This window comes from Haliaeetus leucocephalus, unplaced genomic scaffold, assembly GCF_000737465.1.
Source record: "Haliaeetus leucocephalus isolate CR32 unplaced genomic scaffold, Haliaeetus_leucocephalus-4.0 Scaffold964, whole genome shotgun sequence".
Lineage (NCBI taxonomy): Eukaryota > Metazoa > Chordata > Aves > Accipitriformes > Accipitridae > Haliaeetus > Haliaeetus leucocephalus.
This window is the reverse complement of record NW_010973400.1, coordinates 217,088-232,063: the sequence shown is the minus strand read 5'-3', so window position 1 is coordinate 232,063 and position 14,976 is coordinate 217,088. Positions and strand designations below refer to the sequence as shown.

Below are 14,976 nucleotides of genomic sequence, written 5' to 3'. Positions count from 1 at the left end.
GACGCCGCTTCCCCGCGCCATGCAGCACAGCCCGGCGCCCGCCGTGCTGGTCACCACCAGGTACCGGGAGACGGGGCGGTGGGGGGAGGCAGAGAGCAGCGAACCTCGCCGCCCGCCTCAACTTGGCCAGCCGCTGCGGGCGCTGCCGCCGCGGAGCCGCCCGCCGCGGCCTTCCCTTCGCGGGGCAAGGCCCGCGCAGCCGTCCCCGCTGCGCGGGAAGGGCAGGGATGAAGGGACGCGGCGAGCGGCGCCTCACGGAGACCCCGGGGCGGCCGCTGAGGGAGGCGGCGGAGCTGAGGGGAGGCTGAGGCGAGGCCGAGGGGGTCGGCGGGCTGCTGGTGCGTGGGCTTGCCCCCGGGACGCTTCGGATATGTGCGGTTCCTCGAGGTTTTTTGGCATTTCACAGGCGGGAGAGTTCACTGTTGTCTGGCCCGTCCTGTGTAACACCGGCGGCTGTTCGGCCCTTTCCTCCTGTGGTAACTTTGGGTCCTTTCCCTTCCACATTGGCGCTGCTGGGGACACAATGCGTGCTCTCACCCTCCAGAAACATCTTGTCCTTGTCAGTATTTCGAGGTGGGTCAGAAGGAATTAAAATTCGTCCCAAAGCGTACACCGGCATCTTTGGGGTCGTCAGTGCTTTTGGCTGACCCCCGCTCCCTGCTGCCCTGCCCCGCGCCCCATCCCTCATGTCCACCAGGCCACAGGGAGCCCGTCTGGCCTGAAGTTAGGCCAGCGATGGGCAAAATAAGTTTATTCTGTTTTCGCACCTTCTTGAAACCATGACCTAGGTGGGTGCAGAGGCGCTGTTTTCACTTGTGTTAAATTTTTAAAACTTGTATTTTTCCAGATGTGGTGAATGAACCCTCAAGAAGAAAATGCTTGTGGCAATCCTTATAGAGAAATGATAGAGATATCGCTCTCTTTTTTTTTTTTTTTTTTTTTTTTTTTTACCCCCACAAGATATTTGAGACCACATGAAAGCAGTTCCCTATCAGATGTGACATGAGAAACAGAAGTGTTGATTCAGCAAGGTCCTGAGTCTCGCACCCTACCTCCTAGGACATAAGTAGCAACTATTTCAATCACATTAACATCAAAGCCATTATTTTAATCCTTAAATATTTGGCTGTATCAGGGCCTGACTTCCTTTGGAGCAGTGGCCTTGAACCTTCAAACATATCTGACTTAACTCACATGCGCATTTTGTAGGTCGGACTTTGTATTAGCTTTAGCCTTGGAAATGGAAATCTGAACACCGGGACTTATTTTACAGTCAATAGACTTTACCACTTGCAAATTGTCCCACTGATACTGGAATGCTTTCAGTGATAATATTGGATATATATGTATGTGTGGGATTAAGGCTTTAGCAAGTGAATATATTTTCTAGCTTATGAGAAGATAGCTGTATAGCTGTGACCTTTTTCACTCTATACATACTGGTTTGGGGAATGGGATTCCTAGTTGCTATGGTAATATAAATAATTAGTAATCTGCATACTTGTAGTTGGACTATACAGAGAAATAAAAATGTTTGCTGGCTAATTTGTGTCTGATGCTTTGCCTTCACTTAATGAATAAACTAGTTGTACAAGTTTTTTCTCCTTGTACTATGACCTGGGTCATCGCAGTTTGGTCGCCTTTGGGCAGAGGTTGTTGGAGCAGGGTGCTGCTGGTAGGGCTGACTTTATCAAGGCAGAAAGTGCAGAGTCCTCTCTCCTGGCCACACAGACACAAGTTTCTCAGGTCACAGCGCTTAATATCCCTTACTTTGCTTTCTTGCTTGCAATGGCTGCTTTCCCCCATCCCATCTTGGCCTTTCAGCACAGAAAACAGATAAAGTACAAAGCCTCTACATTATAGCAAATCAAAAAACAGGAATGAAAAACTGTGGCTCTTCAGTGAACTGTGGAAACTGCTCTGTTCTGACCTTTATATAGCCTCCCCTTCCTCCATCCCGTGCGGATTCTGCATGATCTGATTGTGCAAGCACAGTGTTGCTGGTATGAATGGTCTCATTGTATTCAGGTGAAGCGATTCGCATTAGGAAAGTTAACTGTGTGCGCACGTCTCCCCTGAACTCTCTGTATTGTAGACAAAAGCGTAACTTAGAGATACACAAGCTAGATTTAACTGAAGAGTAGAAGCAATAAATGTGTGTGTCCAATTTAAACAAGCAGCCTTCTCCTTTTGCTTCTTTTTTAAAGCTACTAGTGTAAAAATAATTGTGTTTGATGTGACAAATCTGTCTTGGGATTTGTAGGTGCTGCTTCTGTCTGAGTAACAACAATAACAGTATCGAATTAAAACACTGGGGCTGCTTATTTTGAAACTAAGGCATTATGAGAACTACTGTGTGCTTTGGATATTACGCTCCATCTCTCGGCCTCCATGCTGATTTCTGTTAATTTAGAATAATTTTTATATTTAAAAAAACACACAATCCTGTTGCTATGGAAGAGATAATAGCGGTAGGTTTCCTGTAAGAGATGATAATGAAAGTGATCACAAGGCCTAAAGCAAAGAAACAAAAAATGTAGCTGTTCCCCCTACCTCTAATCACTTTCCATTACAGTCATTTTAGCTCAGACTTTTAACTTTAAAAGAAAAACCCTGGGTGTAGATAAGGTACTTACTAACTTCATGACATTTTTAGAACTCTTTAATGCAGCAGCTCTTACAGTGAAGTTGTTGTGTCTTCTCAGAACACCTGTACGTGGTTGGTGTTTTAAGCTAAATAAGACCATTCAGGAAGGATGGTTTACTGGTGGTTTTTCCTCTTATTTACATCAGCGGTGAGAAGCAGGTTAATTTGTCATTTATACTCTGTGGCTGTGTTAACAGAAGTCACTCCTGAGTACTGACAGACTGTTTTGCTGTTATAGCTGCAGTCACGACTTCTGAGTGACTACACATCTGGAGAGCATTTCCTCTGCTGCAGGTATATTTTAAAAAACCCAGATCCAGCTGATTTTACTGGCAGGTGTCCTTTGAGTCAGCATTTTGGCTGCCACTTAAGGAGACATTTCAAATAATGGCTGCTTGTTACGGGCTCAACAGACTGCTGTGTAAAAGCCAGGCACCTATGTATTTATACATAAGCACTATTGATTCTGTGTTTACAGCCTGACAACATGTAACTGAGAACAAAATTTTGCCTGTTAGTGTAAACTCAAGTCCTTGGCTGGCAGAAAATGAAACGGAATCAGAGCAGAGTGGCATTAAGGTACCTAGTATAAAATCTTGGCGATGGTAGAGCTGTTGTTAAAGCCCTAATGTTTTAAACATGGCTCGCAAAGAGGATTAGGTAGAAAATTGGGCCTGTGCCCTTGTTTGTTGCTATCCAATTTATAGAGAGCTCTCAAGATACTCTCTTTAAAAAGCTTTTTATTCACTTTTGCGTCGGAGATTCAGAGGTTGCCTTCTTGGGAAAACTCAAGTTTCAAAAGAGCTGGTCAAGTTTTGACATGATGAGAGGACTCTTTTGAAACTTTGTTTGAAACTAGATTGTTTAAACCTCTTTAAAGTATATTTTAAGTTTGTACGCCTCATGTATCCTTAGGTGAAGGGCACCTGTGTTAATGAATCTAAACTTCCTAAAGAAAAAGGCAAGAATTCCACAAGACACCTCTGCAATCCACAGGAAGTCCAGGGAAGATGGGACTTGACATTTCCCATATAGCTAAGGTTAAAAAAACAAAAGGCAGAAAAAATGTTTAATGAAAATAAAATTGCTGGGGTTTTTTTTTTTTTTTTTAAACAGTCCCTTCTGATTTCGTTAAAAAACATTCACTCACACATAGGAAAGATGCACTCGGAGATGTGTTCAGGGGTATTCAATGCTCTGGATGGTAAACTTCTTTCTGATTCTGGCAGAGTGCTTGGTTCCAGTGACAGCAGTAGTGAGTGTGCTGTGGCTTGGCATAGGGGTAGCTTTGGGGAAAGGATCGCTGATCAGTTTTGGTTTCCAGTCTATTGAAACAGACTGTTTATTTCATTAAACATACCATTCTCTTGTGCCCCAACAGCAGCTGCTCAGTCTTACTCTTGATGCATGATCTGCATGATCACTATAATACGATCCTGGCATTCCTCTTGCAAAAATGTCATAAATAATTCCTTGGATGGGAATCCAGGGAGATGGTGACGCCACGGTTCAGTGGATCTGAAGCTGGCAGGAGAAGAAATTGCATCGAGTAAACTGCACCAGCAGCTCCCTTGTTGCGTTTTTCTCCAAGAGGGGCCATGGGTGGTTGTGACTGTTGGCAACTCTCAGAGGTTAATGCTGTGATTCTTTGTCTACTTTAACTAGTTATGAAAGGACAGGTGGTCTTGTTTCCAGTGGGATTTTCTGTGGGAAAGCTGCAGTACTTTAGGTAGTGTACCCTTTCTGCTGTTTGGGAACAAGACTGTCAATCAGTCAAGACCAGAAGGCAGCTCCAAGAGATCATGAACTCCTTTAACTTGCTCAGTCCTGATAGGTGTTTGTCTAATTTTTCCTCAAGGACCTCCACAGATGGAAACTGTGTGGTTGGCCCAGCATTCTGCTCCAGCAACTTCTCTTCGTATTTCAGGCTTTAAGCTAGTTCCCTGGTTGGCTCTTAGAAACGCAAGTTGTCCCTGCACTCAAGCAAGCTCCTTCTTCCTTTTGCAGCCCCTTTCAGCTATTGTCTCTGCCATTCCTGGGGATGTTCTAAGACAAAGGAGAGGTGGATAGGGCTTGGTGTGAATTGTAGTGAACAGAATTTGCTTCAAAGCAAGCCATGATGAGAGATCACGGGATCTTCTCATCTGCCCTGCTGGGTAGGACAACACCTTCAACTCCTATGAGCGAAGTCCTGTTCTGAATGAATCCCCATCTTCTGTTCCCAGAAATGCTATGTTCCTGGCATTTTGTCTGCAGTGGCCAGTGTCAGGTGCTTTGGGATAGAATATAGGAAGCAGGCCATGTCCAAATTTGTATTGTTGCAGAGTAGCAACAGTGTTGGGGTGGTGTCTGGCTGGTATCCTGTTGAAATGAGAGTCTTTGCACTGACTTTCTTGAGCTTTGGACTGGATCGCTGGAGACGGTCACTTAAAAGTCTTTGTGCCAACGCCTGAACTCTGTGTGTGTTTTCTTCCCTAGGCAAATTCAGAATATGCACACGGGGCTGGATTTGTCAGTGCCGGAATACCAAGAAATCCATGGGAAGATGATGTCTGGCCACGTAGAGTATCACATTGTCGTTGTTACCCGACTGGCTGCCTTCAAATCAGCAAAGCACAAGCCTGAAGATGTAGTTCAATTTATGGTAAATGTTTAATCAGTGCTGTGTTAGTGATCAGGTTTTTTTCTTAATCAGCTTTGATTATTTTGGTCCTGATGTAGCAGATAATTTGTCATCACAGCCTCCAGAGGTCAAGGTCCCTGGTAGGACAACACAGTCTGTACCATTCCTGCAATAGGAATATTATAATGTATTAATTGAAATTTTTATTCCAGGATCTCAAAGCAACATTGACTGTTTCTTGTTGCCTTTAAGGCATTTTGCATTATGGGTCAACAAATAGAAACCAGTTAAGCTTTTTATAAGTCCTGCTACAAAATTAGTTTCCCTGATATATGGATCAGTACTGGGACTTGGTACATAAACATGAAATAAATATATAATAGTTTACTTGAATGGAGAGGGAATCATGTGGGGCAATAAGAGGAATTAATCTTGCAGTAGGTTAGCCTCGACCTATTAGCCTTGATTTGTTAGCCTTGACATGGTTTTTAAAATCCTTAGTAAGAGAGTTTTACAAGGAAGCATCCGTATAAAATGTTACTGAGTTAGATTGTCTTTTTCATACCTGCAGAGTGAAGGTTTGAAAACATAGCCCAAGATTCATTTCACCTGTTTTAAGTCATCTATAGCATGCACACGTCCACTTAAGCTGTCTTACATGGGACTGTCTATTGAGTCGACGGAAAAAGGTGCATTTAGGGTACATTTCATTAGATCTGCTCACTCCCAAGAAGTGCGTTTCCCTGTCCATTGACTAAAAAGGGGGTGCACCCTGTTGCATGCTGTGAACATCTCCCCTCTTCAGATGTTTTGGGGATAACTGTAATGTCAGAGTGATGTGACTGTGCAGTTTCCTGGTAGACCATTAGCCCTAGTGTAACTCATAATCCGTAGAAGATAGGTGATAAATGGATATTTACACAGTGTGATTTGCAGATAAAGCCACATCTGCCAATGTTGTGAAGAGGTGCATGGTGAGGGTATCTCATACATTTATTGCACTCCTTATGCCATATATAACTTTATGGTAAAAGCAGCAATGCTGGCATAGGAGTCTGTTCTGTTCTCTCTCCTTGTCCCTGACTGCTTGTTCTTGCTCCTGCAGCGTTTCCTTCTGTGTGCCAGTGTCATGTGGCTATTCTGTAATGTCAGCTGAGGAACTGCTCCTGGCTAAAAATGGGTATTTGTGGGTTTGTTATTTAGTACTAACTTACACCTGTTTCTTGAGCTTGTGAGTTGCACAGCCCCACTAAAGTTTGTTTTAGGACAGGGGAAGGGCTAGACATGGGCAGATAGGAGAGGGGATGTAGAATCACTTTTTTTCTGCAGCAATGCCTGCCTATATTATGTAATATTTCCATGCAGCTCTGTGCAAGAAAGAACCTGACTAAACCTGAGGTGTTAAACTGGGCTATTGTCATCTAACATTTTGCTTAGCTTAAGAAAAAGTAGATAAAATCAGCTTGTTTATAAAGAGAAGGAAAAGACTTCCTACTGTGGCCCCCCTGCTTGCTGAGGTTGTCTGTTCACATGTCCATTCTCTCTAGGAGGATTTTCAGCACTTAGTTGCTCTTCTCAAGTGAAATAAACCTTTCTGACTTCTTCTCTGCTCAGACTTCCTGAAATTTCGTTCTTCATGAAGAAGAAAACTGGTGTAGTCTGACGGGAATAACATTTATCTCATCAGACACATTTTTTTTCAGCTGACTAAGTCTGATATATTTTATAGTTTGGTGTGAGAGTAATTTAAAACTGTGAGCTGGGAGGTTGGAGGATAGATGCTTTGCATCGATTCATTCCAATGAATCTTATCTGTATGTATTACTGGAAGGAACAGAGGGATTCACCTGTCCTAACTTATCTCTCTGTAAGTTGGATATTTTAATATGAGTCTGTTCCTGCTTTTATAGTCAATGGGGAGAAGGGGAATGAGGTGACTTATCCTCTGGAAATGCCTCTCTTCTTTGACTGTAAAGGGAGAGCGTTCTACATCTTAGGCAGCTGGGGTGGGGGGGCTTCAGCTCCAGGCTAAAATGCTTAAGGCTCAATTGAGTTGCACGCAACTCACTGTCTATACCACCAGAGGTGCCCTGGGATTTTCCACCTAGCCTTCAGAAGGATGTGAGTCTCTCATAGGTTCTGTGTGATATTTGCCTGCCCCACACAAGCCCCTTGGATACCCCAAAGCATCTCAGATGGCATGAGATGCCTGTCTTTAGGCAGAACAATCTGCTCTGTATGGTTGGATGTGTGCATTTGCTGTGGACTTCTAAGCTCTCATCCCAGTCAGTGCAGTACTGTTGAGAAGAATGTAGCTGAGCATCTACGTGTGGGGGGAATCCACTTTGCATGACATACACAGCTGGTACAATCTGAGAAACCCTGAGTTATCCTCGGTGTCTCCACAGGGCTGACAGATGTGACAGGACATAAAGGCATTGGCACCACTCTGAAGCAGAGTGAGGTGAGATACAGTACACCATCCAAGGTACCACTAGCTGCCTGTGTTCAGATGAGTTGAGTTTCAGTCACATCTTGCCAAAATGTAGTGACTATATCTGACTGTCATGAGAGCTGAGATACCTCCTGCATGTAGGCAGTTGTCTTAACCTGGAGGCAAGTCCCAACCCTGTGGCTGCCAGGTGAGGTTGAGTTGCACCCATATTGTCTGTGTAGTGCCCTGTCCTGCTGGATGCTGTACCAGCACAAACAAGAGCCATGACCCTTCCCAAGAGAGTTTGCAGGTGAAGCGTAAGAGAACCAGGTGGCTGGGGAACAGCAGAGAAGAATGAGATGACAAGTAGGTTTGAGAAAGCAGGTAGGCATGGTAGGATTTTCATTGGCTCTGGATACATTAATCCAATTTTAGCTACCTCAGGAGCCAGGTCTGTGTTTTGAGACCCTTTGTCTTTCTTTTTCTTCTTCTCCTTCCCCTCTTTCTCTCCCTCAAATATTAGCTAAATTGATTTTGCTTGTCCAGCTGTTCTTCCACCTGCTTCCAGTTGAAGTGACTGCCCGACACACTCTTGTGTCCTAGGTGGCAGCAACGAAACTGGCTTTCTGTGCATTAGGCTGTGAGCAACTGCAGGCAGGGATGTGACTGAGCAGCATTTATTGCTAAAATAGCTTCTCTGTATCCCCTGGAAAAAGATGGTGTGCAGGACAGAAGCATCCTCTAAGCTAGCTGTGATCTCTGGGCTGTGTTTAGATCACGCTGGATGGAGACATGTTAAGGGCCTATGACCAAAACCAGATGAATGTCAAAAAGATTTTACATCTGACCTGTGGAGTTACTACCCTTTACTGTGGGTCTAAACAATCCAGAGTTCTCTGTTCTGCGGTCTTAATGGGACTATGCAAAATCAGTATCGTTGCGTCTCTAACTGTAACGTTTGTGAAGCATTAACACAAGAAGAAATTCACTTCTGTGACAACTTTCTGATCTAAATTCTTAGAAACTGGAGGTTTTTTTTAATTAAAGAACTTCCATTTGTAAAATAGGGCAAATGGGTTGTAGAACTGCTTAACCTTGAGGTTGTATTTCATAATTGAAGGAAAAATCAGCTGCATTTCTTTCAAAGGTCAGAATACTCTTGCCCTATTGAAAGAGTGAAATTGGTTTTATCTTTGGTACTGCATCAGAGGTACTGCTGCAAAGGTGATATTTATGTATTGCCTGTAGATCTGCCATTTTCTGTGAGAAGAAGAAAAGTCTTTGTTTTTCTTAAATGCATTTCTTCTAGCCACACCTTACCTTTTTTAGCAATTCACTTCTGTCTTCCCAGCCTTATTAAAAATCTACCCAGCCTATAGTGCCTTCTCTTTCTATCTGCTCCCAGTTTAATTGCTTCTTTTTTACAAGTTACATTTGTTAGTCAAGTTCTTTCTTTTTCAAAGCTGAACAAATAACTGCTGGTGTTGAACAGGCACAGCACATTTTGGGGAGGAATTTACTATAGAACTGTCTTCCTCTCATAAAATGAGGGACTGTAAGTATGTGGGTGTGTATTTGTCTATGTTTTCATCATTGTCTGTTTGCATATGTTGGCCTTCTTTCTGTGGGCCTCAAAATCTGTGCGTTAGAGTTGCTATTTCCTGACCATACAGGTGTGTTGTGAAGATAAATTCCTTCACGTTATAACCTCTGTTATGTGAGAGGGGGAAAAAATATTCCTGCTCTGTGTAGCAATAGGTTCAGGAGCCGTTAAGAATTCATGTTGATTAAAAAGAAATATTAGAGTGCTTGCTCTTCTGCTGGGCAAAACAGATGGGGAGAACAGCATGTGGTCATGTAATTAAAATCTACCATAATGCATACCCACGAGGTCACCAAGCAACATTAATTCTGGTGTGGCTTGAATGGGGAGTGTACAAGTGAAAGCTTGGTCTGTGCTGTCTGCGAGAAGTGATGCTTTTGACTCCTGTATCCAAAGCTAGTAGTTGTTTTAAAGGACAGTGCTGCTGTATCTCCATTTTCTGACAGTGTTAAGAAGTGGGCTTTGTAAAATGAAAGTCGCAGTAGCCATATGAAGTACTATAAAATCAAGAGTGTTCTTCACTAGTGTGCATTGGCTGGACAAAGGGCTTGAATTAGCTCCAAGATCTCCAGTTTGCTGAAATCCTTGCAGTAGATACAAAGCTTATGAAGACAAGTTTGAGGTCAGAAATAGGGCATTAAAAGGAGCATTAAAGGGAAAGGAGGCATTAAATCCCATTAATACTGAGTGGGATCAAATTCTCCTATGCACATTTGAGAGTCCCAGGCTCGTATCCTAGTCTACACCTATTCTGGTGTGTACTTTCATGCATGAGGTTCTCGTGAAGCAGGGAACAAGGCACATGCATGAGATTTGAGGGATTAGCAGCAAACTTCAGGCTTTCACTTTGAACTTCCCGGTGGTTTTCTTAACCTTCTAGCTATTTTTGATCATATTCAACTTACTTATTTGTTCCTGGTGCAAAAAATATTCAACCCATCCCTGTCTCTCTTTAAGTTCTATGTTGGATGTTAATTGTTACAGGCAAATAGGGTCTTGACCTGGCAAATATGCACATGCTTTGCCTTATTTGCATGATTAACTCTTTTGAAGTGAAGTAGATTGAGCCTTTGATATTGTGACTTGACAGAACTCCTTGAAGTGCATGCACTCAGGCTGACTTACAGGTGGTGGGGGTTTAGCTCCACAGTATGCACAGAGTTCAGTTAGAGGCATGGAGGGGGAGAGGATAATTGTGGGATCAAGACCTAGAGGAATTACAGGCAGCAGAAGAAAAATATTTGAATATTAATCAAATGGGACTTTGTTTACTTAATAGGATTGATCAAATGGGGTTTAGAGCAGCATTTATTTTTTATCCTGACATTTTGGGCCATAGGATCCATCAACTGCTTTCAAAAGGTTGTGAGTGGTAACCAGGAAAAGCAAGATTTAATTTTGTTACATGCTAATATGTCTTTCTTCTGGAAAATTGTCAGAGGACGTCAAATTGAAAGGGTCCAATATTGTCATGGCAGAGCAGTGCCTCCTGACTGGAAAGGTGTGAGAATGCTCTGTGTGATGTGTGGGACTCGACCTGGGAAAATACACTCTGCGAGGTCTGGCTGGTACTTTGTAAGGCTGCTGCGTTGCCTCTGTGATGCTGCATCCAGCTCTGGGGTCCCCAGTACAAGAAAGACATGGACCTGTTGGAGCGGGTCCAGAGGAGGGGCACGAAAATGGTTCAGAGGGCTGGAGTACCTCTTTTGTGAAGAAAGGCTGAGAGAGTTGCAGTTCAGCCTGGAGAAGAGAAGGCTCAGGGGAGACCTTATTGTGGCCTTTCAGTATACAAAGGGGGCTTATAAGAAAGGTGGGGAGAGGCTTTCTAGTAGGGCCTGTAGTGACAGGACAAGGGGCAATGGTTTTAAACTGAAAGAAGGTAAATTTAGATAAGACTTAAGGAAGAAATTTTTTACCATGAGGGTGGTGAGACAGTGGAACACGTTGCCCAGAGAGGCTGTGGCTGCCCCATCCTTGCTGGCAGTGTTCAAGGCCAGGTTGGATGGGGCTTTGAGCAACCTGGTCTAGTGGAAGGTGTCCCTGCCCATGGCAGGGGGGTTGGATCTTTAAAGGTCCCTTCCAACCCAAACCATTCTATGATTCTGTGATTCTAAATGCTTCAGTCTGAGGTTGTTGGATTCAGCCAGTCTTACTGCTGCATTTCCAGCACCAAAACCAAGGTAAAGATGGCAGTAGTGTTGAGCGAAGAAGCAGAGGAGCCAGCAGCAGCCAGGATTTAAGGCAGAGGGACAGCAGGCGAAGAGTCTTAGCTGGCAGGGGCTTGCAGGGGCCGGCGCTGGGCTTAGGTAAGTGGGGAATGGTTTAGGCTGGAGGTTTAACATCTTGCCTGTGTTGTAGGTTATCCCAGCAGAGGGCATCCCCACACTGTTGGATATTAGCTTGCATGGTGTGCTGCAGGCTTTTGGCTAGCATATTAGCATGCTTTGGATATAGTGTTATCGCACTTTGTATGCTGTGTCGCGTGTTATGGTTGGTGGTGTTGTTCAAAACCCACGCAGATTCACAAAGGCTCAATTAGCAATAGGATACGAGGGTGTGCATGTACTTTAGGTTCAATGGTGTAATTAGACATAAATTGAGATTTATGAATAATTTACAGAGTTTGATAAAGGAGGATGAAAATTAAGTGGGGAAAGAAACAAGTTTGTATGTCTCATTTTGGTGTTACTTTTTGAGTATTTTAAAGCTGTTTTGGCATAGTCTTGTTGATTGGCTGCTGTCTTGTAATGCTTTCAGACATGGATTTGTTATTTATCATTGAAATTAATTAGATGTTAGACATTTTTCACAAATCAGACTCGATTTTTTTTTCCTGGGTGGAGGGTAATACTGTTTATTCTTTTGAAAAAGTACCAGTGAATTCCTCACTGCCCTTACATTTGTACTTACACAGTATTTTTGGGAAGGGCTCTGGTATCATAGCCATGTTCAGAGTGCTACTGGGACCTAGCAAACTAGAAATGCACAGCAAATCAAAAATTCCAGAATTGCTTTCCTCTCTCTTTTTGGGGTATCTTTCAAAGGGAGGATTGTCTTATTCTGGGAACATCTCTTTATTGCCATCACTTTAGTGCTTGGCTTCTGACTTGCATGTCAGGTCCTGCATGTGGAGCACAGTGTTCCTCACAGTTACCTGTGTTGCTTACAGGAGACAAGTCTAAAATTCTTGTTTTTCGTTCCCCTGTCAACTCAGGTTTGGTTTTGTGCTTCAGATCTTTCTTATAGAGCTGCTTGCCTTTTGTGACTGGACACTGAACCCGTAGTGACCACTGTACAGCTGAAATGCAAATATTTTTCAAATCAGCTAGCTTGGTTGGTAATTACTGCAAAAGGCAGGGAAGCATGAAAGCTAAGGTTGTTATTGCTCTTTATGCCTACATTTAATTTAGTAAACTAGTCCAGGTGTGTCTGTTAATGTCAGGACCTGTTCTCTGGCCTGGAGGGCAGCTAGCACAGTCTGGCTGCATCCATAGTATGAAACTTTCTTACCACCTGCAATGGGCATTGGTACCCAAACTGGCTAGTGCATGGTCTCTGCACCAGGCTAAATCTTGGGCTGAAAAATTATCTGGGGGAGTGCTACCTGCCTAGAGTCAAAACTGTGCTGGACATTGTCAGGTTCCAGTAGACACTACAAGGTTCCTAATAGACACTCTTAGGTTCCAGTGACTGGGAATATGCCTGATATTTAGTTTGCTAGGACAGATGCACTTTATGGATTCTGGGTTAATCTATAACTCATTTCCCTTCTACTTCTGTGCTTTTTGTTGGGTTGACTTACTTTTATCACTGTGTTGGTGGAAGAACTCTGCCTTGTTCCATCCCAAGATGTGGTGCTTGAGTCTCTCCATCTTTTATGTTGCAGTATTAATTAGGATTCACTCCACTAGAGTTCACCAACATGTGTTATGGGAGGATAAGAGCTGGACCCTAGCAGAGGATCTGTGCCATATGTACTCCACTAGCAGTAGTTTTTTTGATTTTTTTTTTTTTTTAATCTAACTCTGTATTCATTGAAACACATTCATAGATTATGGTGCCATAGAGGGCCATGATGAATACATTGTCTGTATAATACCTTGACAGTCACTCTCCATTGCTCCTATAACATCACTTAGTGTTTTGTTTGTGTGTGGGTTTGTGTGTTGATTTTTTTAAGGTACTGAATTCAAAACTTAATGTGGCATAAAAGCCACACCATTTCTAACCAGCATTCCCATGGTTATTGCTTTCCTTGTAATATCTTGGGCCTTATTTCTCCTCAGGCTTCCTGTCTTTGTCTGCAGAAGAATGACTCCATTCACTGCTGGCATCTTCTTGCTGTACGAGAACCTGTAGGCCACGGCCAAGTTGTTGGTTTTTATTTTCTCATGGATAAACTGAATAGTCAGGGGTCAACTGAGGTCTCTGCCCTTTGGTTTCTGTAGTAGGTACTCTGCAGGGCAGCAAACATTCCCGTTTTTTAGGCCTTAACAGCCAGAAGGGCACTGAAGCCCACCAGGGCTGAGAAATGGGTCTTCTGGCTCAATGGTGAAAAGGTTTGGGCTGCTTTCTCTATCACATACCTACCTGGCTGAGCTTCTCTTCCCTCCCGTCTCTCACAGCTGGGCATTGTGTAGCTCATTTTTAGTGGGCAAGGATTTTTGCTGTCAGAGAAAAGTATCTGGAGCAGTGATTGACCTTCCCAGTATTTCATTAGTTGATGAGTCAAACAAATGGATGCTGGGTATCTGGCAATGAACTTCAGTTCCATTAGGGAGCATATTTTAATAACAGAATTAGAAGACCAGCAACAATGCTTGGGGTTTCACTGTGTAGATAACAGGCTTTTACTAGGCTATATGTAAAGCTCCTTGGTAATACATGTTTTTCCACTTCAGTTTCCAGGGTTAATGCTTCACAGCACTTAAACTACTGCTTTGATGCTCATGTCTCCCCTGTAACTGCTTCTTTGCTGCTCATGTTTCCCCTGTAAAGAAACTTACTCAGGCAGCATGTTTCATTGCAGGTTTCCAAGAAGTACAGCGAGATAGAGGAGCTCTACCAGAGACTGGCGGCACGATATCCACAGGCTTCTCTTCCGCTCTTGCCTAGAAAAGTTCTCTTCGTGGGGGAATCTGACATCTGTGAACGAAGAGCTATGTTCAATGATATAATGAAATTCATCTCAAAAGATGAGGATCTAGCAACAAGTCCTGAGTTACTGGAATTTTTAGGTAACTAAAAGATGTGAGTGTCCCCTCTCCCATGAACGTGCTTGATAAGTGTTACTAAGTTCTTGACTCAGGTAGTCAAAAACTAGAGAATGCCAGAATAAAGGCTGTCACTGAAAATACCCTCTTGTGCATCTACAGTGCTACATAGTCATGTTTGCTAGTGTTTTCCCCTCCTCTCAGAGGACACACACCTCATTCAGAAGTGTTGATACCACAATGCTTGCTTTGAAGATATCTATCCCACCGTCTCTGATTTCCCTTAGGCATATACCTAAGCTGTGATTCAGAACATATAAGTTTAGAAGGCTAAATAATCATATGTTGTCAGTGGAGAGATGGACCCTAAAGAGACAGTGCAGGGTCTCCCTTAGTGATAAACTGTTCCATGTTTTGTGTTTTTCATTCCTAATAAAATTGTTAGGCCTTGCAGAA

At 43.3% G+C, this 14,976-nt stretch overlaps 1 protein-coding gene across 1 annotated transcript in view; it reads left to right on the top strand.

Moving 5' to 3' along the window:
* Positions 1-6: 6 nt before the first annotated feature.
* The window catches only part of HS1BP3 (HCLS1 binding protein 3), a 53,452-nt gene continuing 38,482 nt past the window's right edge, over positions 7-14,976 (top strand). The window contains exons 1-3 of the mRNA XM_010584249.1: positions 7-60; positions 5,126-5,291; positions 14,337-14,544. Of these exons, the coding sequence (XP_010582551.1) occupies positions 20-60; positions 5,126-5,291; positions 14,337-14,544 (415 nt within the window). The 5' untranslated portion in view covers positions 7-19. The remainder of the gene's footprint in view (positions 61-5,125; positions 5,292-14,336; positions 14,545-14,976) is intronic.